General features: G+C 45.5%; 2 protein-coding genes across 2 annotated transcripts; both read right to left on the bottom strand.

The window, feature by feature from the left end:
* Nucleotides 1-550: 550 nt before the first annotated feature.
* Nucleotides 551-6,404, bottom strand: LOC124662390 (DNA (cytosine-5)-methyltransferase CMT1-like). Its single transcript, XM_047200235.1, has 20 exons — nucleotides 5,919-6,404; nucleotides 5,732-5,769; nucleotides 5,514-5,622; nucleotides 4,692-4,799; nucleotides 4,480-4,614; nucleotides 4,287-4,386; nucleotides 3,813-4,021; nucleotides 3,661-3,726; nucleotides 3,342-3,575; nucleotides 3,127-3,185; nucleotides 2,987-3,053; nucleotides 2,442-2,513; nucleotides 2,268-2,354; nucleotides 2,078-2,165; nucleotides 1,707-1,801; nucleotides 1,574-1,606; nucleotides 1,379-1,422; nucleotides 1,235-1,304; nucleotides 1,047-1,150; nucleotides 551-933 (listed from the first exon to the last, which is right to left on the bottom strand). The coding sequence occupies exons 1-20, from the start codon at nucleotides 6,402-6,404 to the stop codon at nucleotides 729-731; spliced, it is 2,409 nt and encodes an 802-aa protein (XP_047056191.1). The 3' UTR covers nucleotides 551-728.
* A 10,957-nt stretch (nucleotides 6,405-17,361) lies between these two features.
* LOC124662379 (GDSL esterase/lipase At1g71250-like) lies at nucleotides 17,362-20,125 on the bottom strand. Its single transcript, XM_047200227.1, has 4 exons — nucleotides 19,873-20,125; nucleotides 19,652-19,782; nucleotides 17,757-18,234; nucleotides 17,362-17,594 (listed from the first exon to the last, which is right to left on the bottom strand). Exons 1-4 carry the CDS (start codon nucleotides 20,123-20,125, stop codon nucleotides 17,362-17,364), a joined length of 1,095 nt encoding a protein of 364 aa, XP_047056183.1.
* Nucleotides 20,126-23,115: the final 2,990 nt, after the last annotated feature.

Below are 23,115 nucleotides of genomic sequence, written 5' to 3'. Positions count from 1 at the left end.
GAACTGAAATTGGACTTACTTCTTGGTGCAAGCTTAGCTTCCCGCATCATCGCGAGCATTGCCTTCCCGAGCAGAGTCCTGATGCTCCGTCAAAGCCACAGCCTCCCCAGGCAGAACACGGTGCCCCACGTCGACGCGCCTGGCCGACTCTTAGCCTCCGACGCCCAACGCATTGTCTGAACAGGCTTCCGCGTCAGGACTCTGCTCGGGAAGTCCATGACAAGCGTACCTCCTGCAGCTTCTCATCAACCCTGTCAGACAACATGGTCAGTGTAATAGAGACTGTCATTTTTATACAAATATCAATATCCACACTAAAGAGTTGACAGATTGGATATTCAGTAGCAGTAGTACACAATTCAAAAGCAACCAGAGAATTCAGACTAACAGATAATTCAAGCAAATTCGGAGAATTGAAGGCACACACCTTCCAAAAGCAAAAGATTCAGATCCACACAGTCATAAAAGCTCATGAAGAAAAGGGATGTAGCAGCAGCTAGGAATGCACCAAAAACATAAATAAACACTGGTGTACGGTAATCAGAATAAACAAGACCACCCATTCCGTTACAATACTAAAATTTGAATGAATACTAGCAATGGTAAAATAAATAAACTTGGCTACAAGTTTCAGCCCTTCCGTGAGCTGGACAACTCAGTGTTCCAGAATAAATGACAATGTTTCGGCAACAAGCATATTGGTGAAAATCAACAGTCGGTCAAAAGAATTATTCTTCCTCCACTACTTCGCCTGCAGGAGATCCTTGATGCAATCTTGTAGCTGTTGCTTGGGCCGCAGGGACGAAGTTCCCAGGTAGTTTGAACAAGGGGTGCTGCTCTCCACTGAATTCACCCTGCTGATATGCCTGTCCCAGTGAATACCCCAGGGCTTGGGCTACAGGAACAGCGACGGCGTTTCCAACTTGGATATATCTATGTAAAAAAACATGTGCAACAAAAAAATCAGCTTCACAACAAATAAGGTCCACTGTCCTTGAACAAGCCAAGCTGGTTATGGGCTATTATATTGTATCCGATCAACTCACTTTTGTTTTATGGGGCCAAACAGCCTATAGTAATCCGGGAAGCCCTGCAGCCTTGCGTTTTCTCTAACAGTCAGAACTCTGTTCTGATTGGGATGCAAAATGGCCTGCATGCGAAAGTCGCCGTCAAACAGAATATATTGGCAGGTCAAAGAATCATACAAGCACCAGAAGTTTTATCAAGATCTTACTTGGTTGTGAGGCTCGGCTCTGGTCACAACAGTAGACACGGTTTCATCCCACCACAGACGTCCAAATGGTCTACAAAGCAAGACAGCGAGGATTACTGATAGGAGTTCTACTAAAAATACAACAGATTCAGTCAGTATGTTTACTTCAGTGACCTCCCTTTGACAAACGTCATAGCATAATCAGGGACCTACAGGAGAAGCAAGGGTGTGATTAAAACATGGGAAATATACACATTGTTACAACTGGTTAAACCACATCAGGTTTACCAAAGGCTTCCCCGACGAAAGATATTGACGAGGAATATTCGGATCAAACTCAACGCTTTTATTTTTTCCTACCCGAACACCTTTCAAGTCGCGGAAGTTTGCCCCCTGGAATACAATAATTGCTTAGAAATTACAGGTTATATGGTACAGAAAAAGAATAACGTGTTCAGCCTTAACTTGCCTTTTTCTGGGGAATGTGCTGCACTCTTTGGTAATCATCCTTATTCAGTTCGAGCGGCTGATGATCAAATAGTTGTCCTTCCTTTGGAGTGGAATCTCCAAGCGAGTTGTCCCCCGTGTCTTAAAATGAATAACAGAGAAAGGTAACCCACAATGTCATAGATTAACTCACAGTAGAGACTTAATCAAGAATTCACTTGCAAACACAAAAAAAAATGAAAACTATGGAAAGGTGACATCATTGAACCACTAACATGACTGAAAATACAAGAAAAACATGACTCTGAATATGCTATGAATGGTACAAGAAATGAATAAAAAACTCATTACATCAACATAGAACTACTTGTTCATATTAAGTAGTCACACTCAACAGGTTACAATATGTGGGTTTACCTTTGCGGTTGAGACGGATATAGCGCTGTAAATCCGTGTTGGGTCTACTTTTATATGCCATCACATCTTTAGGTTGATGGTTTTCAACCTGCAGAAAAACAATATAACTTATAGTGACATAGAAGTTCACAAACTGTCAGGCAGCAATTTAAAAATGACCCAACATGCAAGGAAACTAGTTAGTGCCTACCTCTGGTAAATCATCTATCGCGTCTTTAAGAAAAAGAGCTTTGTCCAAAAGCTTAGATTCCGTTTCATCACATGCAACTAGACATTGCTGAAAACAGAACATTATTTTAGCAAGACATAATAATAATAATAACAATAATAATAATAGCATGGTGTTAGTAATGTATTCACGTACCGAGAATTTAGTTGGCACGTGTTGTCCTCGCTTAGTAGCAACATGTGTCGGAAGCGGAAACTTTGGGAGTACCTACATTACCAGATAGACCTTCTTAGCAATAGTCTTACATGTAAAATTGAGCATAGAAAAGAGAGATACCACTGATGGAACAGCTCCCCACAGAAAGGCTCGCATCCTAAACTGTGGTAACCCATAACATCCTGCAACCATAATCCCAAGTCTAGCTTGGTAGCGCATGGCTACGAGGAGACTTAATGCATAACGCCCAAGGAACCCATCAGCAAATTTTAGAATGTCTACGACGTTCTCCATAAGAACGTATTTGGGCCTCAGGTAGTTGACAATCTGCATAAACACAAGGATCTGTTTGTTTTTTTCATCCGCCAGCGGATCTTTATGATTTCTGTTTCTGTTGAGTCCACTAACTCCTTGACACGGAGGACCTCCACAGATAACATCAACATGACCCTTTGGAATTAGGAATACATTAAAAGGTGGCACAAGAACAAGATCCCAAAAGGAACAAGAAGGGATATACTTACAGGCAAGGGTAAAATGGATTCCCTATATCCACTCTCCACAAAATCTTTAATACATTCCGGAGAATCTCTGAAATGTTAAGTAGGGTAAGATACTATTGACAAAACAAAATAAAGAGGATTGCAATGAAGCAGATACCGACCTAAGGCCATCAAGGGGCTCCCAGGTATCATGGCTGGAATCATATGTTTTCCACCTTACCTATATAAATAATATATATCTTCAACCAAACTTTGCATACAAATGTTCTAAATTAACAAGTACAGTACATCACTAAAAATACATTAGAAATAATAAAAGTAAGCCTGAAATCCCAATTATAAAAATAGGAGCTCTAAACGGTCAAGCTTGCAGTACCTTAAACCACAAGCCGTCTGTTTCAATTTTGTTTGGATCACCATAGCATATATCAACAAGCTTCTCGACCTCAAAAGTACCCTCCGAAAGAGGTTCATTTACTCCATTTTCGTCATCTTCATCATCATTCGAAATCCGTGGTAGACAAGTGCTATTACGGACGTCATATTCCTTACAAAGTTTATCCCACTCCTGAAGGAGTTTAAGAAAATTCTCGGCCTTCTCGGTTCGTACCTACAAATTAGAGGTTAAATCATACAAGTTATTATGTGTGGTGATAAAACAAGGAATGTAATTTAGAGCCAATTGCAGTTATTACATGTGTGCGTGGGTGGTTGTGCTTTAGACTGTCGCAAGCATATTCGTTCATGTCTACAGCCCATTTCTGCACAAGACAAGAATAGTAAGATTGTCGATTACAGTAATTTCAAGCCAATGGGAGTCCTAATACCTGCTAAGGAGGAAACTTACTGTAGTCAATTTTAAGCCAGACAATGGAGCACCCTGGCAAAGCCCGGTTGACATGGCACCACAGCCAGAGTATAGATCCAGCAGTGTCGCTGTTTCCATTTGTGCATCAGGTGGTACTGGAAGGTCAGCAATTGCTTTTTCCATAGAAGAGTCAACATTGTCACAAGAAATATCTGATGTTGTTTCGCTGCCTGTTGGTCCACCATTTTCTACAAAAGAAAAAGTAATCAGCAAACGTCAAGAAAATATCATGGTACACAATATTTATGAACTTTTATTTTTCCAATTATACTTTCGGATGTATCAGAACCATTAATGTATTGTACCGTTTCAATAAAAAAAAGTATGAATAGACCATACGAGTATATGTCATTTTTATTTTATATATTTTATATTATATAAGTTGCATACATGCAACAAAAAGAAAAGTATGATGATGGCAACATAAAATAAATAAGAACTACATATGATTACCTGGTGGCACATTGGCAAATGTGGAATATGCCACGGAATACGCCATGTCATAATACAAGTCTGATTTTGATATAAGCTCAGCTTTTTCTTGTTGTGTTAACTGTAATTGTTTCACCATACAGCAACGTGTAAAAATCAGCAGAAACATGAGAGGTAGTATGTATTAATTTGAAAGAATGAGTGCATCACTTACGTTTGGGGCAACATAAGTAATTTTTACTTTCGAGATAATTGACTCAATCAGGTTATCATCCTTTTCCTCTGAAAGGAAAACACGCTTATGATCGTGTTCATGATCAGGAACCTCCAACAACTTGGGTGTGATAACCTGCAAATTGGTCTTAGGCACATGCTGAAGTGTGCTTATTTAGAAAAAAAAAAGAACACAGAATGGTTGGCACATACCGTATCAGCCACACGGTAAAACCAACGGCAACAGAAATATGATTTATGTTCAATTTCTTGGAAAAATTCGGTAATCCTTCCAATGTAATCATCCTCGCCAGGAGGAGCCTGCAGCCACTCAAAACAGCAATATCATCATTACCACAGTTGGTTAAAATAGAGCTAAGCAACAAGATAAAATGCACGAGGGTAAACTAGAATATTTGGATCCTCAATGGTCTGTGCAAAAGAAACGAAAACAGCCCAAAATATCCACAGCATTTCTTAAAATGTTAAATAACACTGCACACAGTAAAATCTAACATTTGAACTGAAGATAGAAAATGAGTTTGCATGCAGAGAGGTGCACACGGAGCTCATCTAAAAGCTGGACCTTATTATAAATAAAGAGTAAGGAGCACAGAGCAAGCTTCTAACGAATGAACAATATCTAGTGGAGTAAACTAGAATGCCTGTACGAAAAGGAAGGCCACCAGAGAAATATGTAGTGTACACCTAGGCTCTTGATGGATCAGGACATTCAGAAGTTGATTTACACATATATCTTCATTCTCATGAATGAACACAATTTAGCACAGCTGTACACTGAATTTAGCATGGTACAGTACATCACAGAATTAGTATAAGCTATGAGCCTGCTGGTTTACAGGCATGCATGCACAAACAATGCCAGAAACAAAAAGGACTTGAGGAACTAGCATAACAAGCTGCACTAGCTAGTCATCTGTCTGGGTACACTAGAACCATGCATTTACGAATTCTCTAGCAACAGGAAAAAATACATAATGACAATCGATCCTGAAAGTGATGACGGTTGTTTACCCGGACGTAAACATCATCCCCAAGATCAAAAGTGGCGCCTTCCACGATGGCAGATCTGTAGTGGCACCGAGCACGCTTTTCCTTTTCCTCCTCCGCCGCTGCATTAGACCTGCAGAGACAACAAGTAGAAGGATTTCAGTTAACGTACGTGTTAGATAAAAGCGCCTCAAATTGAGGCGCCCGAATTACAGTACTAGAACAAACAGGTGCGCGCATACCGCTTCTTCATAGTCTTAACTTTTGGACCGTCAGAATCCTGCAAACAAATTAAAGGTAGAAGATGGGATTTGCGTCAGTTCAGTCATCGTGATAATTCCTGACCATGCAAGAACATGCATGCCTACGATCTACTATCTGCATGCAGAGAGGCGCGCGCGCGCTGAGATCGATGGATGTAGGTATTACCTTGGGTTTGTACTTCTCCGGCCACCGCCGCCGCGCCTCGTCATCTGGCATCGGGTCGCCGACGAAGTGGTCGTCGGACTCGGAGGCGCCCTCCCTCCTCAGCCCGGTCCTCCGCCTCGTCGCCACCTTCCTCTTCCTCCTGGCGCGAAGCGTCCCCGCTTTGGCCTGCTCCTCCGCCTCGAGCAAGGCGGCCTCCACCTCCTCCTCCTCCTGCCTCCGCATCTCCTCCGCGTCCGGCTCCGACGCGCACATGTCGTCGTCGATCGCGCCACCCTCCTCCTCCATCATATCCGGCGCCTCGGCCAAGCGCCGCCTCCGTTTCGGCTCGCCCTTGGCCTTGCCGCCCTTACGGGCACCGGGCTTCACCCCCGCATTGCGCCGGCGTTTTCCGCCGCGCTCGGGCTCGTCGTCGGAGTCCGCGTCAGCGTAGGACAGTTTGGGCCGGGGCCGCGTGGAGCGCCTCCTCTCGGGCGACGGCGATGACATGGTTGCGGACGAGATGAGGGACGACGGCGGTTGAGGCCTTGCGGGGTTTGGCAGGGTGGTGGTGGTGGACTGATGGTGATTGTGGGCGGGGTGGAGGAGGGGTCGAGTATTTAAGGAGAGCGGCTGCGGCGGGCGCCTTGAACGGCGACGTGCAGAGGGTGGCCCGGAGCAGAGCGCACGAGTGCACGACCTTCCTCTGCGTTTTTCTCGCCGCAGTCGTCGTCTACCTTGCATGCGTCAAGAAGTTGTTCCGAAATCTCCTCTGATTTCGGAGCTTGCCGTTTTGTGCAGCGCGAAGAAGGAAGAAGATCACGATCGCCGCGCAATCAGCTGAAGCGGTTTGAATTTCGAAATCGCGCGCGGCGAGGAATGGTGCTCGATCCTGGACGATGGATTGATTGGGCGTAGACCGATTCTTCATTTACTATTGTGTCGACCGTCAACGATTTGTTGCCATCCGTGTTGAGTTAAAAGAAGGAATTATACTAGTTGCCAAAAAATCACAATAACTAGCAAAATCACAGTAACTAGCGAAATCACAATAACGATCTGTTGCCATCCGTGGCTATGAATTCCACTATATTCGGATTTATTTCCATCAAGAAACAAACGGTCGAGGATAACACCATTTCAGAAAGCATCAAAAACTGATCCCCATTGTTGGGATCCGTCGTAAGTGATGACGGCCCCCAAACCGTTCGCACCATTTGCACGAGAGGTTGAAGTGGACATAGGGCCCAGTTATCGCTGATGATGGTGCAATAGGTTTTAGGGTACTTACAAAATTTTTTTTGGAGCAACCGGCAGGAGCACTGCCTTTTCATTAAGAAGGGGGAAATTTGGTCAGTTTATAAGGGAAACTGACCAAAAAACCGTACAACCAAACGCCACACACCGGCCTCGAGGCCGCACACCACACGAGCCGATAACACTCCCGCCCTAGGAAGAGGCATCACTCAAGGAAAGCTCCCGGAGCCGCCGCTCCGACGTCCACACCGGTCCCGAGACCGCGCACACTGGCGATAACCGAAAAAACAACCAAAACACAACACACCAGCCCCGAGGCCGTGCACGCTACGAGCCGACGACACTTCAGCCCAAGCAAGAAGGGACGACACTCGACAAGAGATTCGGAGCCGCCGCTCCGACGTCCACACCGGTCCCGAGACCGCGCACCCGCCTAGCTGGCAAAGCAGCTGCCACGCAAAGCAAACCAGAACTTGCCTAGCGGAGTACCAGACCTCCAAGACATCTCCCCCAAGGGGGAGACGACGAAGACGCCGCCGATGCCCGCTCTAGCGAAAGCCAAAGCTCAGGTTTTCACCCGGAGAGTCTGAAACTTCACGCGACGAGGGAGGTGAAGGAGCTCCTCGACAATGCCTCCAACGAGGGGAACGACGTCCGAGGACGCCGACATCGCCGGCACCAACCGAAGTGGATGCAGTGCTTTCGCGCGGAGTTCACCTAAACCCAAGTCGTTGAAGCCTATCCACGAAGGCGAAGAAGATGTGCCCGCGTCGCAGCTTGCCACCGCCGCCACACAAAGCCAACCGTGCCATAAAGCCACGGTGCTTCAGGACAAGACCTTCGGCCGCCCACGCAGTCGTGCCCTGCCGCCCGCACGGCCAGGACAGAGCAGAAGAGACCTCCACATCCCGGAGCCGCCACTCCGGCCTTCATGCGCAGCCGCAGAGCGAACACCTCATATCGACTCGCCAACCGCCGCAGGGCGCCGGATAGTGCCCCGACCACCCAAAGAGCGGCGCTGCCGCGCCGCCGTCCAAACGCCATGGCACACCTCCACCATAGCTGCAGGTGCCATCGATGGCAACCTGCCACACGCAGTGGCCCACCAAAGCCGCCAGGTCGCCGACGAATCTGGGGCAGCTACCACACGACCACCGTGTCGAGGCATCCCGAGATCCATCGACCTCCACGCAACCTCTGCGTCGAGGCACCACCCGGCTGCCGCCCACCAACGCCACCGCGTTCCCGGGGCCGCCGCCCCGGCCTCCCAGCCGAAGTCACCCGCGCCCAGACGTAGAAACAAGGTGGTAGAGGACCACCTTGGGCCAAGGCCGCTGTCGGCAGCCGCATGCCGGCGAGAAGACGCCGCAGACGCCAGCATCGAAGACCCCCGCTGGCTGCGAGGACCAACACCGCGTTCGGCCGCACGCTGCCCCGAGCAGCCGACTGCCGCGCCCGCCACCCGCGCCGCCGCGTCCGCCCGCCACGGCCCAGATCGGGCTCGGGACGGCCCGCACCGACCGCCACACGTGCTGTAGCGCCACGCCCGCGCCGCCGCAAGCCACAGCGCCCAGCCGCGCAACACCTCCGTCGCCGCAGCAGACGGAGCTCCAAGGCCGCCGCCCTGGCTCCCACTTCCCTGCCGGCGACGCCCCACACGGGCCAGCCTCCCCCAGCCGAGCGAGCACGGGATCCCCCCACCTCCTTCGGAGATGAGGCCCGCCGCGGCAGAGGCCAGCGGCAGCGGCGGCAGAGGGGCGGCGCAGGAGAGCCTCTGGCGGCGGCGGCGCGAGGGTAGCTCCCAGCGTCGCCTGGGGAGCGACGCGAGGAATGCATGAATTTAGCGTACGTACAATGGTAGAGAAGGCATACCTTCTTTTAGCCTTTCACGTCATCTAGAGAAAGCCGTACAGATAAGTAATACAATGCATTATCTCTTATTGTCAACTCTAGCAATTAATGATAAAAAAATTAATTTTTAGTAAGAAATTAATTTGCTAAGGGAATACATATCATACAACGCATAAAATAGCTTGGGAGTGACTATCTCAGAGACGCCTGTTTTTCAATTGGGGAACAGACACTTTTTTAGGACCAATCAAATGGTGACAACTGTACACCAGAGAAAAGAACTCAATTAATCAAAAACTGTCTGTTTCAGTCTAGCAAAACTGATACATTTTTGTTACACGGCATGTGTTTGAGTCCCATTGATTTCTGAGTTGAGTCAATATTAAGTTCTGAAAACCCATTACAGAGGAAATCCCATAATCAGTAAAAAAAGCTCACGTGCATCTTGTACCTGTTCGACCTTCTTCTCCAGCAAGCAAAACAGTTCATGTGCTCCAACCACTTCTTTCAACCACTACTTCCAAGCAGTCCCTGCTCCTCTCTGGATCTAGATCGAGAAGAAAACAGAGTAACAATGGAGGAAAAAGAAGAGCAGCCATCAGACAAGAAGAAAGGCAAGGAAATACTGCAAGAACCCGTGCTTCCAATTGGAGATGCTAACGTACGGTCTCTGAACTCCCTTACATAGATCCTCGTAGCTACCTTCATTTTTTGAAGATTTTTTCGTTCTAGGGCAGAGGATGCACACCTGTATTAGAAACGAAAAGCTCAACTTTCATGTATCAGAAAAACACTTAAATTACATCCTTATACTCGCTGATAGTGCCAAAATCAAACAAAAGATGAATCTGCATGGAGTTTTGACCAAAAAAAATAGTTCGGAAAATGCTGCACCAACAACTAAAAACTGAAAAAAGGTCACAGTCCTACTTTGCAATACATGGGAGTCGATTCACACATCCACATACACAAAACCCTCTAAAATCCGTTTCCACTAAAAAGGATCTTGAGTGTCCCCCTACCTACATTGAAATGATAGAAAATTAAAACATTCCGAAGAAACATAGATAGAACAGTATGACAATGAGAAATAGCCCACTCCCCTATGTAGGGTCACTAACGGAACATGAAAGTGAGGGAACAAAAACTGACACAGAGCATGGGGAGAAAAGGTACATTTTCAGTTTGAGGTGGTGCTACTTGGCTACTTGCCCCTGATTTGTACATCAGCAGTAGAGGTACGCATACAAAAATATGAGCAGCTGAAACTGATAAAATTAAATAACGGAAGAAGAAACAGACTTACACGCTACAGTGCTACTCCACCCTGGCTTTTAAGAAAATGCTCTTCTTTGAAGAAATGAGACAACAGATCCCATGCGTAATTGTGTAATAAACCTACAGGTGGAAAACATATATCGCTTGAGCAAATACACTGAAAACTGAGAGACTGCGAATAAAGGATAGATAGACACAAGGGCCCTATACCATTAAAGGACAGATAGACACAAAGGGGCCTATACCAAGAATGGCAGAGCGACTGCAAATAAACTTTTGGATGAAAAGAACTAGTTAATTCTGGGACGTATGCATAGTGCTAGACATTATGATAGAGTGTAGCAAATATTATCTGGGTACGGTTTAGCATGGAAAATCCCTTAGGAATACTCAAGCAGGGTCACTGGTCACTTAGAACTCCTCAAGCCGTATGTTGGAGTGGATCCTTGAGGAATTTACACTAAAAATAAAATAAGTGAAAAAGTAACAGAATTTAAACTAAGAGATTAAAGAAAATTTACATCTTAACCCACTGCAAACTGAAAAGCTGCAGAAAAAGGAAATACAATGAAGAAGACTGTGACACAGTATCTGTTCTCAGTGGAGGAAGTAACGTGGGGAAGAGACGTAAGGGTTAGCCAATCAACACCTGAGAGGACAAATTAACCACATGACTGAAACATTAAAAGAAATGAGGTAATAAAGAAAAAACAGTAACGCTTTTGAAGATACTCAAGAAAGAGAAAGTGAGGGATGCAAGAAACAAGAATCTGAAGAAAAAATAAGATCGAGAGAAATAAAAAATAAGAAAATTACTGAAGAAAGAAAACTCTCTTTCCGCTGGTAAAGGATGTCGAGCAAACCACACAAATGGCACCACATCTGCATATTCGGAATGAAAACTGAAAGTTAACACAGAGAAAATATTTAGTGGTGGACGAAACTCAAGGATGAAGACAAATTTAGGTAGGGAATGATACTAGGACAATACCGATGACCTAAGACTAAATAAAAGTAAAACTTAGAGACTGAGGTACTGAGGTACTGAAGAAAGATAGAAACAAGAAAGAGGAATTGGAGACTACAAATGGCCAGCTGCTTGTGGATGCGTGGAAGGCTGTGCCATGTGAGGAACGAATTGAAGACTCATGAACACATAAAAGTGGCAATTAAAGACTTGAGAAATGACTAAAAATAACTACATATGAATGAGTGAATGATGACTGATGACAACAGAAAAAATATAATGAAATAAATGACTGGGTAGATTGAAGACTTAAAACCAAAAATAAAAATTATGACTGACAAAATGAATAAAAGATGACTGTAGGTCGAGGTGGATCCGATCGGTGAGGAATACAATGGGACCTGGAATGCAAACTGAGCGAATTAAAACTCAGGTACCGAGAGAATTATAATTGAAGAACTAAAGGCTCAATATTAACTGACATACTGAGCAACTTAATCCGAAGAAATGAAAATGTGAAACTCAGCAAATATGAACTGAGAAATTTTAACTGAGAAACTTAAACTAAGCAAATATGCGAAAATAAACTGAGCAAAGCTGAGATTAACTGAGAAAATAACAAACTGAGCAAAAAAAATTAAAATGATTAAATATTACCTGAATCATTAAAAAACTGAAGAAATTTAAACTAGGAAACTTTAACTGAGCAACTAATACTGAGCAAATATGAAACTGTGAGAAATATGAACTGAGACAAACTGAGAAACTTTGACTGAAGAAATCAAAATGTGATAACTCAGAGACTAAACTAAGGAACTTAACTGAACAATCTGAGATTCTGAATAATCTGAGAATCTCATAGAATTAAAACTCAGAGACCGAGAGAAACTAAACTCAGAGAACTAGAAAACTGAGGAAAGATGAAACTAAACTGACATACACAGCAGAAAAAAGATCAAGTCAGAGGATCACATACATAACTCACCATGATGTATTTAACATGGATGTGCATCTCCTATATATACACACTGGATCGATATAAAAGACGGTAACAAAGGCTATCACACAAAAAATGCAGTCCAGCTGCCAGGAGATTCCATGATAAGAAGTAATAATACATGTGTAGAGAAAATTTACACACACTGCCTAAGATTCAGATAGTTCACATGTAAGAATGCTACAAGGCTTATTAACAGAAACATAGTGGGCAACTCATTGAGCTACTAAATTTAGATTTGCATCTGCCAAGATAGGCATTGGACATCACATGAGTGATTCCATCAGTGGTGGCGTATGAAACCTGCAGGAAATCCTAACACATAAACTACATAACATTAAGCAAACCACATGGACATGTGCATCATCATCTTCACAAACCAGACAAGAAACAGAATGAGCACTCATGTAGTACTAATAGAATTTAGACAGCGCAGTGGAGACTTATGTGATGCAACAGCAACACTCAGAAGCATTAGCAGTGTTGATTATGTGATGCACCAGCAACATGGACGAAGTTGTATAGCTGTGCTATAATCCACCGCATCTTAAATTTCATAAAATGGATCCTGAATGAGCAAATCTGCCTACATCCAATCAAACATCAACAAAAACCTGAAGATGAACTTCATACCACAGGCTAGAAACATCTCCAACTTCACAGCGAATCATAAATTTCATACAATGGATCCAGAATGAGCACATCTAATTACGTCCAAATCAACATAAACAAACCCTACATATGAACATGATAGCACTAACCACACATGACCACATACATAGCGCGTCACGTACTTTATGAAATCGAGCCAGGAAGCCCATAATTCCAGTGAAATCGAGACATCAAATTCTACAAACAGCAAACACATGAGAAGTAACACCGAGAGAAATTACCCATGTCGCCAGAGACGAACTTGCCTTCCGCGCTCGATAGTACCGGACATCTTCCCAGATTGACGGCCAAGGGTGCGAGCGGCAACCTCCCCCATCTCCGCTCGCGGCGTCAACCCGACACCAGCGAGGGAGCGAGCGTGACGACGCGTCCCCGAAGGAACTGCCCGTATCTCCTCCGAGTGAGGAGGACATGCCGAGGAGGACATGCCGTCCACGCACCACAAGCCGGGGGCAGGACGAGCAGGATGCGGCGAACCCCCGCCGTTCTCCGCCATGGATCCACCTCTGCGACGCAGCGCGAGAACAGAGAGAAGAGAAGCGGAGGAGGACTGAATGGATAACGCGATTCAAAAATAAAGACTAAAATGGAAGCACCCCGAACGGAAACCACAACGCCGCGTGACTGAAAACAACTACTCTAGAAGCCTTGCGCGGAGATTCGGACAAGGGACGTACGGTTCAAAAAGTGGCTGTTTACCAATTGAAAAACAGCTACCTGTTTGTTAGGAAAAGTGAATAGTTTTCTCTTATTTTCTAAGAGATGATCTCTTAGCTAAGGGAAGATAGCCTTCTCTTTCTTATTTCTCTCTCTTCCAACTAAACAAAAATCCTACGTGGCTAGGCTAAGGAAAGGCTGATGTCATCCCATTGTACATGCCTTTAGCCAGTATTTGTTTCCAAGGAAAAAAACGCCATTTCAAAAAGCGCGGATTCGCCGGTAGACACGGTTTGACAACGATTCAAGCCGGTGCGTCCAACTATAAGTGTTGATGTGGCACTCAATGTTTGCATTGTTTGACAAGGCCGTTAAAATCGACGGTCCACTTATCAATGGTCCTTCTCTTGTGTGCATTTTTTCGAGCACATGGTGCATGCTAACCAGCTCGTTTTTGTGCTTTGTCGCTAGAAGCCCCACACCTCGCCACCACTACATGACACCACTCACCAATTCAAATTTCTTCATTTTAGCGCTAAACACCTCGCTCACTACGAAAACTTTTGGACGAAAAACATCGACATGCCCTGAATTCTGACCCAAAATCAACTTAACCTAGCAAAAGCACACACGAAATTTATATTTGGTGCTTTGAATCGAAACACAAGTTCATTGTCTAACCAAATTGTTTCTTAAGGAAAAAAAGCACAAAAAAGCACAAAAAAGTACGATGACAAAATCGCATAATTTTAATACCTAAAAAATGATGATTTGCTCTAATCCTAGATTACCATACCCTCGTTAGTCATAGAATCAAAATCAAAACCTAAGAAGAAAGAAAATATAAACATAAAATAGTATGGTTCAAAACTTCAAATTGGAAAGATGTGCTCATGGAAAATAAGATGACCCTGGTCTTGTTGAATAACTTTTCGATCTCTTTCTCCCCTTCATCTTGTATATGGAATAAAATTAGTTAAAATTCATATTGAGCTTAACCTAATTGTAGCACTTCTAAGCTAAATTTGACTCTTTGATTCTTCAGCACTCAGTCTATGAACCATTTACACTTATACCCCCCTGTTGTATCTCTTGGCTAGTATTTATTGCAACTGACCGCTCTGCTATAGTTTCCATAGGAAAAAGGTATTTTTTCTAGTTGCATTAGTCCACATAATTATTTTGATGACTTTTTTCATCCATATCGTGTAAAAGTCAACCATCAGTAACAATTTATACTAAACCTTTTTATTTTTGTAACTCATCTTAGGACTAAATGTTCATCAAGTTTATAAATATACATTTAATTGCTATCTTCATTTATTACTCATAGAATAAGCGATGTAGTAATGATTGTCTATAGTAGTATACATACTTCCTATATTTGCCAAATATATCATTTGTAGTAGTTTGCAGTGTTCAAATATCTATTGTTGCAATGGCTTTCCCCCTCCAAGTAAATAGTTTATGAACCATAATGTATTAGAGTGTTTTATAAGTTTTCTTGTCTATGGAATCCTTAAATATCAACATGACTTGGTAGAGTGTTTTAGAATGTATTAATACATCAATGATTCAATGGAAGGTCCAGAAGTACAAACCATCATGTTAAGTGTAACTAAATATAGAATTCTAATGTGTGTGAAGTGTCGTTGAGTAATTTATCCTGGAGCAGATCCCCAATCTGCCCTTGCACTGGAATTCTTTTTTTGCGAAAAAAGTATTGTCCGGTTCATCGATCAATCGCTTGTTCGTACTGTACTCACATGACTAAATCGAGCATCACTCCGGCCACCCTAGCCGCCGCGCCACCACGCGATTGGCAATTATTTATCGTAGAAGCAACTCGAGTATCTTATTCGAACGACACGCTTGCCTGTTTGGTAATTTCGCTTGTCTCTTCCATGCTCTAGCGCTTGAGTGAGACGCTGTGGGTTTAATTAGCTTCAGATATCAATGGTTCCTTCGAAGGATATTGTCTTGAAACAAAATTCCTGCGAGGAGAGTGCTCTCCTCCACCCACCGCGATCATTTTAAGGAGGAAAATGTAACCAAACCCTGTTAAAATTTGCAGGGAAAATGCCAGGCTTCAGTTTGTTCAAGAGAGAACCATTGAAATTTGCAAGGACATGGTCAGTGATGCTAAGTATTGACTTTACAAAGGTACCATTTCCTAAGGGGTAGCTAGAATGCATCTTCTTTTATCATACATGGTTCAGTAGTTCAGATGGAAGATGTCACTTTTCATCCTTCAAATTGCTAAGTCAGTGCTTGTAACTCCTTCATATTGCCTCCTCTTGACTCCATTTTTTAAGCTTTGCCCATAAATATCCAGAACACCTACATATATCAAAGACAAGAAAAATAATAATTTCCTAACAAAAGTACTAATTGTGCAAAGCTCACATGAAAATAAATGGAAACACGTAATCATGCATAATTACATAATAATTGCATATGGAGCATGTGATGTGAGATTTTATAGTAAAACAAAGTAGGCTTAAAACACTATATAAAATATACATCACTATATAATATGGTGCGCAGAAGAAACATCTAGGTGGATAATGTGTTGGCAAATAATCCTTTGAATGTAGAGTTCCAAAGGATTCTTTTAGAGAACAAATGGGCTTCTTGGATCCATTTTGGTTCAGCGGTTCATGCCTTTAAATTTGAATGATGATGAGGGTTTTGAAACTTACTACATTTGGGATTTTCTCTGTTAAATGAATGCTGATTTTATGGATGAACATATAGTCTAATTGAAAATTGAAAGCTAAAGGTATCACTAAAGATTAATATTTTTATGTGATGCTTACATAAAAAGTAATCCTTACAAAATAACAATTTGTCAAAGCCCAATTAAAATGGTTGTAAGAAATGTGTTTTGTGTGGCCAAGAGGAGTCCATCAATGATTTATTATTGAATGTCCCTTTGATCATCTTGTTTGGAGAGTACTTCACTTTACTTCCATTATTGCCCCACCAAAAAATTACACGAATATGTTCAGTAATTGGTTGAATGGGATTGATAAAGATACCAAGGCACGAATTCGATTAGAAACTTGTGCTTTAGCATGGTCTTTATGGAGTTGTAGAAATGATATCATCTTTAACAAGAAAGGAAGTACTCATTTTTCATAGGTTGTCTGTGTGGCTACTCGTAGGATCCAATAATGGTGTTTCGTGCTTCCAGTGGTGCAACGAGCGCATACAAATTATGGGTGGATCCATTTAGAGACGCTTGTATGAGATATGTTCAACCAGGATGGTTGATGGCTTTCTAGACGTTTACAAGATGCATAGACTACTTGTTTTGCCTTTTTCTAGTGGCTGGTTTTATGTACACCTCATTTCATCCATGAGATGTAAACTCTAAAGCTTAAAAGGTTGTGCAATAAAGTAAGTTGTGTAGATCCATTGATGCACAGGCTAGAGGTATCCCCATTTTGAAAGAAAAAAACATCATAATTTGAGTTGCGAGGTAGCATGAAAACTGTTTACTTATGTAGAGAGGGAGAAGGTGGGGTGCAATAATGCAACTTCCAATAAAAATTTACATGTCTCACACTTGAAATGAAATTAAAGATAAATTAGAAGATTAATCTCGGGTTACTCCTTTTTTTTCTAGAGGCCATGGGCTGTATTATTGTGACAGAAACAAAAAAAACTACAACCAACAGCGACAAATGAATTGATAATTAAGCATCTCTTACATGTAAAAAAAGAAGAAATGGTTCTTTTCCTCAAACAAAATAAATATATCTTGCTCTTATAGCCTAAAAAAATCAGTATCTCTTATAGGCCAGCTGCTTGAAGTTTATTGGTGTGGTGAGCTCAGCTGGGCCATCGAACAGACCCTGGGCACCAAGCTCAGCGGCCCTCTGGGTGGAGTGGACCGAGTCCCAGAACACGTAGGCGTCCCGGTCGGCACACAAAGTGTCGTTCCTCTTGCATAGCGTTCCTCCCTCCGCGCCCAGCCTCCCTGTCCCGCAGCACGCGCTGTCCGAACTTACGAAACCTTAACAAAGTGAGGAAACAATTTCGGATCAATCAGCACATAATTAATTTTCACAGAATTTTAGAAAATGGCTGCATGCTGAAAATTCAGAAATCTGACATAATCGGTTACAGTTTTTGCTGAAATACCAAACGTACAATTTTAGTATTTGGAAACACGTACCGAGTGCCTGCGGGTTGGAGAAGCTGGCCTGTGTGGCAGCGAAGGAGTCGGCAAGGGAGTAGGCAAAGCCGGGGAGCTTTGGAGCAAGGTCAGCGAGCGCCGACTTCACAAGGGCAGCAAATCCGGCAGCATATCTGTTCAAAGCATCGTTGCATGCCCCCGTTGCATTTAGCACGCGGACCCCCGGTACGCACCCTACTGGGCCCACATTGATGATCCCAAACTTCCTCGCACCCATCCCATACAGGTCTGTGATGGCGGCGGAGTAGTTGGAGACGAGGGCGGCATAGAGCGCGGCGACGTCGGCTGGGGTCTTAGGGTTGGTCTGGAACATGTCGTTGCTGCCGAAGCCGAGGAGGAAGAAGGAGTTGGCGAGAAGCGTGGAGACCTTGTGGGTGCCCCAAGCGGCCTCCATCTCGGACTTGGTTGACGCGAAGTAGATCAACTGCTTTGAAAGCGGGATGTTGTTTCCTGCGTTCTGCAATGAATCATAAGGTTAGTGTCAAGTCGGGGTACAACAAAAGTCACATGTAAGGAGGAGGGTAACCTTGCTATGTGAAACGCCTAAACGTCTAAAGATCCACTATACATGGGAGACACGTGCATAATCATACCATAGGATGTAGCTAGTGATAGACGGAGAAGCACATCATCAACAGACATCGGTGTCACTCTTTTCTCTTGTGTTAGTACATACATGTACGCAGTAGAACGGTAAATCAGAGGCGGTAGAAACCCCTCATCAGAAATTAATATACATATGATCTGAGGCTGGAATTCTGTCAGTGACGTTTGACTTCGCCAAATCGAGATGCAACCTGCTGGCTGAGCGTGTCGACCCATGCATAAACAACTTACAAGTGCCTCTAGGCAACGTAGCGTGCATGATACTTGCATGTGGTGGCTGCTGAGAGTGTCTCGTTGTGTACGTGATCCCACGGTCCTTGCTCCCTCGGCAACGGAATTCGTACCCAGAAAACTCCCTTGGCAATGGTGCCGTGCAACAAACTAGCATCACCATACGCGCTTCAAGATAGGTCAACACTGGCAGCGTGAATTTTCATTTTCGATCTTTAGAAAAGTACCATCTTTATTTCTCTATGATATTTTCAACATATTCACTTAAAGCAGCAAAACTTTATAGTGTTGCTCTTGAGTTCACTGTTTTCAACAATTTTGTACTTACAATCGTGTGCTAATGGTGGGTGTTACATATATAACATGTTTATGAGATGGCACTTAACCAAGCAACGCTTTGCTCGGCGTATATGGATTTGCCGAGGCGTTGTGGCTGACGTGACACTCGGCAAACCATTAGGGCATGTACACTGCAGAGTGCCTAAATGCATGTGCTTAAGGAGAGAGAAAGGAAAAGCACGTGTTCAAGCGTCTTCCTCTCTAATGCTAGCATATCTACTTATGTGATTCAATTATGGGCATGTACGTAAAAATGGAGTGGCTTCCGAGTCATCGAAGTCAAACTAGACACTCTTTGCCTTTCACAAGCACCTGACATGTCCGACGTGGCAGGAAAAATCGGATTTTTTTTTTCTAAAGCACCTGCCGTAGCCATCTGCGTACAATGCATGGGAAGCACTTAGGGAGACATGCTTATAAAAGTAAACCTGATTTTTACTTAAGAAACAATGCTTATTTTAATAAAGGTACCTATTAATAAACAGTAGTGATTAAACGAAAACTAGTTCATTTTTCTAAACATCTCACTCAGCATCTTATATTGTACATGCCCTAAACCAAGTGCTACCGTGGGAACTCGGTAAATAAGACACTCGAGAAAAAAGTGACAACAGTCGACATTTGATGGCGCACGAACATGGCGCTCGGCAAAAGGCCTAGGAGTTACCAGCCTGCTGAAGAAATTTAGCTACACTTACAGTTGAGTCGAGGATCCCAGCTCCTGCCGAGGCGTAGCTGACTCCTCTCGTCAGGGCGCTGGGGATGAGATAGTTGCGTGACTTCAGCACCAGATAGGCCAAAGGGCTCCTCTCAAAGCCCAAGTTCTTGGCTGCATCCATGGATCAAGTTAACATAATATGAACATGAACGCATGGGCATGACCTTCATCAATTTAGGCAATAACACAGATGATACGTACCGATGAAGTCGGCGATGTTGTAGCCATTGCTGAACCGTCCGGTGGGCATGGGGCCGCCGGGGAAGTCGATGCCGTAGAAGGGCACGTTGGCCCTGGGCACGTCCTTCCCCGGCAGGTGGTTGTTGTTCCCCACGTCTAGCGTCGAGTCACCCAGCACGAACACCGCCGGCACCACCGGCTTGCCCGCCCGCACTGCACTGGCGCCGACGGCGAGAGCCACCACAAGGCCGAGAAGCACAATAATACCCTTCATGGCCTCGTATCTATCTAGCTAGGGATCGAGCTAGCTAGCTAATTAACGATGCCAAGGGTATGTGCAAACTAGGTATCAGTAATGTGCTAATTGTGCTGAAGCTGATGGGCAGGGGCACATCTACTTATAAGCTAGCCCAAGTGTGTTGACGATGGACGCGGCAAATTGGTGGGTCGATCCATATGCTCAAGTAGCTATCCAGCCTATAGCGATCAGTCCGGTTCTTCTGGTAGAATATTTTTAAAGGGAAGGCTTTGCAGCCCAGCTTAAAATTAATTAAGCCACACACGGCAGAAATACAAGGGTGCTGATCACAGCAAACAAAAACAGAAACAGGTAAAAAGAAACAGGACAGGCCTAAAGCTAAGCAACAAAGAACACGGGTGCTAGCCAGAGCTCTGCAGCCATCGATCTTCAAGACGTCGCTTAGGAACTGCCCCAGCCGGAGAAAACCACCTGCTTCCAAGACGGGACGAACTGGAGTTGCAGTGGAGGAGCACCGATCCGGGATCCGAGACGAAGGAGCAGCCCGCACGCAGGAAGGGGAAGAAGAGCCGGGCCTTGACGTCTCTCATGTCAGGATTGCTTCCGGAGGGGAACCCTATCCCCTCGCCCGGGCTCGTGGGCGCCGGACCGCCGGCAAGCATCACCGCCATGAGCACCACGCCAAGGAACCACCAAAAGGATGCTGCGAAACGAGCCCAAGAACTTCCTCGGAGGCCAAGAACCAGCACCGCACCAAACGCCGCCGAGCAACACACGACCAACTCGCCAAACACACGGAGCACCTCGTCCCAAGGCAACGGCTTCAAGAAGCTCACGGCACCGAGGCGCCGCCGCTGCCCGGCCCGGGGGACCTAGGGTTTTCACCCGGGACGCTACCTGGTGATGGAGACCCCCACGACACCTCCAGGGAGGACCACGGCGCCCGTAGGCGTCGCCGTCGTCGGGCTGGACAAGCCAGCCAGGGCTTTCGCCCGGTTCCACAGGTGGGCGGAACCCATGCACGCTGAGACCCCAGCCACAGATCGGGCGGCCGGAGACCGACCCAACCCAGATCTGGCGGAGAGATAGCGGCGGAGAGGAGACCGAGCCGCCGGCCTCCAGATCTGACGCCAGGGCGCCGAAGCCACCCGGACGACCCCACCCATCCGCTCGCCGCCCCTGCGGCCAAGCAGAGGGTACAGCACCCGCGAGCGCCGCCCGCCGTCGAGCCGGCCTCGCCGCCACCTCCCGGGGCCGCCGCCACCGGAGCCCGAGGCCCCGCCGGGGAGAGCACTGGAAGGCGCCACCCCTGGACCACGGCTACTCCAGAGAAGCCGCGTGGAGCAGAAGGAGCCCGCCCAACGTCGTCGCCGGCAGCGGCGAGCCCGGCGCGGAGGTCCTCCACCTATCACCGCGCGGGGAGCCGAGGACCCAGATCCCCGCCGCCCCCTTCACCGGCGCCGCGGGCTTCGCCCGGTAGCACCTCTGGGGGCGACGAGGCGGGGGGAGGAGGGGGAGGGAAGGGGCGGCGGCGATCTAGGGTTACTCTCCCCCGGTCGCCTGGAGGGGGCGACGGGAGGAGAGCCTCTTTTCCACGGGAGAGGTTCTTGGCGGCGACCGGAATAGATTGGGAGACTGAGAATTTTATCGGAAACTTTTTCTTCTGGTAGAATATATCTGGAGTACTTTACAGTTCACCAATTCATATATAATTCACATTACCATAAGCTAGCACGTTGCGTCTGCATCGTCGACGATCCTTCCGTTGGCGCGTCTGCTGTCCAGCTCCTTGTCAACTCTCCCTCGAGATCTACGATCATGCCCTATAATTTCTCTGGTATATTTTAAGGTGATTAGCATATCGGTTACATACTTTGAACGTGATAGCTCAACTAAACGTGGACATAAAGTGACTGCCAAAATGTACGTATGGAGTTTAGCAGGCAGGCTTGAACTATATAAAATGGTGCGGCTCCAGTGCTGGCCTGCACTTTTTGAGACTTATGTGCTCAAGGATATGTATGTCGCTAACTCGCTATGAGCTGGATCAATCAGCTTCAAGATATACTAAAGTACACGTTTCGTTTTAACAATTAATTTCAGGCCGATGTGTGTCACCTCCTGAATTTTATCGCATGAACTCGTCCAAATTTGCGATGGTGGATCATGCGCAGGAAATCCGTAAGAAGTTTGGTCAACTATAGGCACCACAGCACTATATATGCGTATTGTCTCCCTGTTGTACGCGTGCGAATTAACAATGTTTCCTTGTGGATATGACTTTGATACTCGCTCGTGTCCACCAGAAATGACGCTTTTGGACATCACCATCTGTCTTCAGAAATAAACTGCTTCGCCAAGTTTTTTTAACATGAACCTATAAATATGATTTACTCCTTGCATTAGTAAAAAATATCGGAGATTTATCTAAATCCAGATGTATCCATACACACTAAAGAGTGTCTACCACTACGGGAAAGAAGGACGTTGTCGTGCGACAATTCGCACGGCAAAGACTTTTCCATGCGACACCGCACAACAACGATCGCGCGGCAGAGTTTCCGACGGCAACGACTTCTTTGCCCTGCGCGTCGCAAAAGTTGCACGTCAACATCATTGCCGTGCGTCCACAGCGCTGTCGTGTGCCAAATTCTTTGCCGTGCGGGCTGACGCTGCCGTGTGGCCAGATGCTTTGCCGTGCGGGGAATCGCTGCCATGCGTCGACGCCTTTGGTGGAACCTTGTGCGGAGAAATCTAGGGGGTAGACCCGTCGGGGCACACATACCACTCTTTTGGGGGAGGTGGAGCAGAATGCTGCCGGAGCACCGGAATCCCACCAAATCTTGCATGTGGACCTATGATATGTGTGAAAGTGTGGTTGAACGTGTAATGGTGTGAAAATAGCTCCACAGGTGTGACCATCCTCACATTTGGGCGATAACACTTAGCAAATTCTCCGAAGTGCGGATTGCTCCTGTTGTGGGTATATACTTCATGGGTGTACC

Source organism: Lolium rigidum, chromosome 1 (assembly GCF_022539505.1).
Source record: "Lolium rigidum isolate FL_2022 chromosome 1, APGP_CSIRO_Lrig_0.1, whole genome shotgun sequence".
Taxonomy (NCBI): domain Eukaryota; kingdom Viridiplantae; phylum Streptophyta; class Magnoliopsida; order Poales; family Poaceae; genus Lolium; species Lolium rigidum.
The sequence above is the reverse complement of the archived record's forward strand: the minus strand, read 5'-3'. Positions and strand labels throughout refer to the sequence as shown.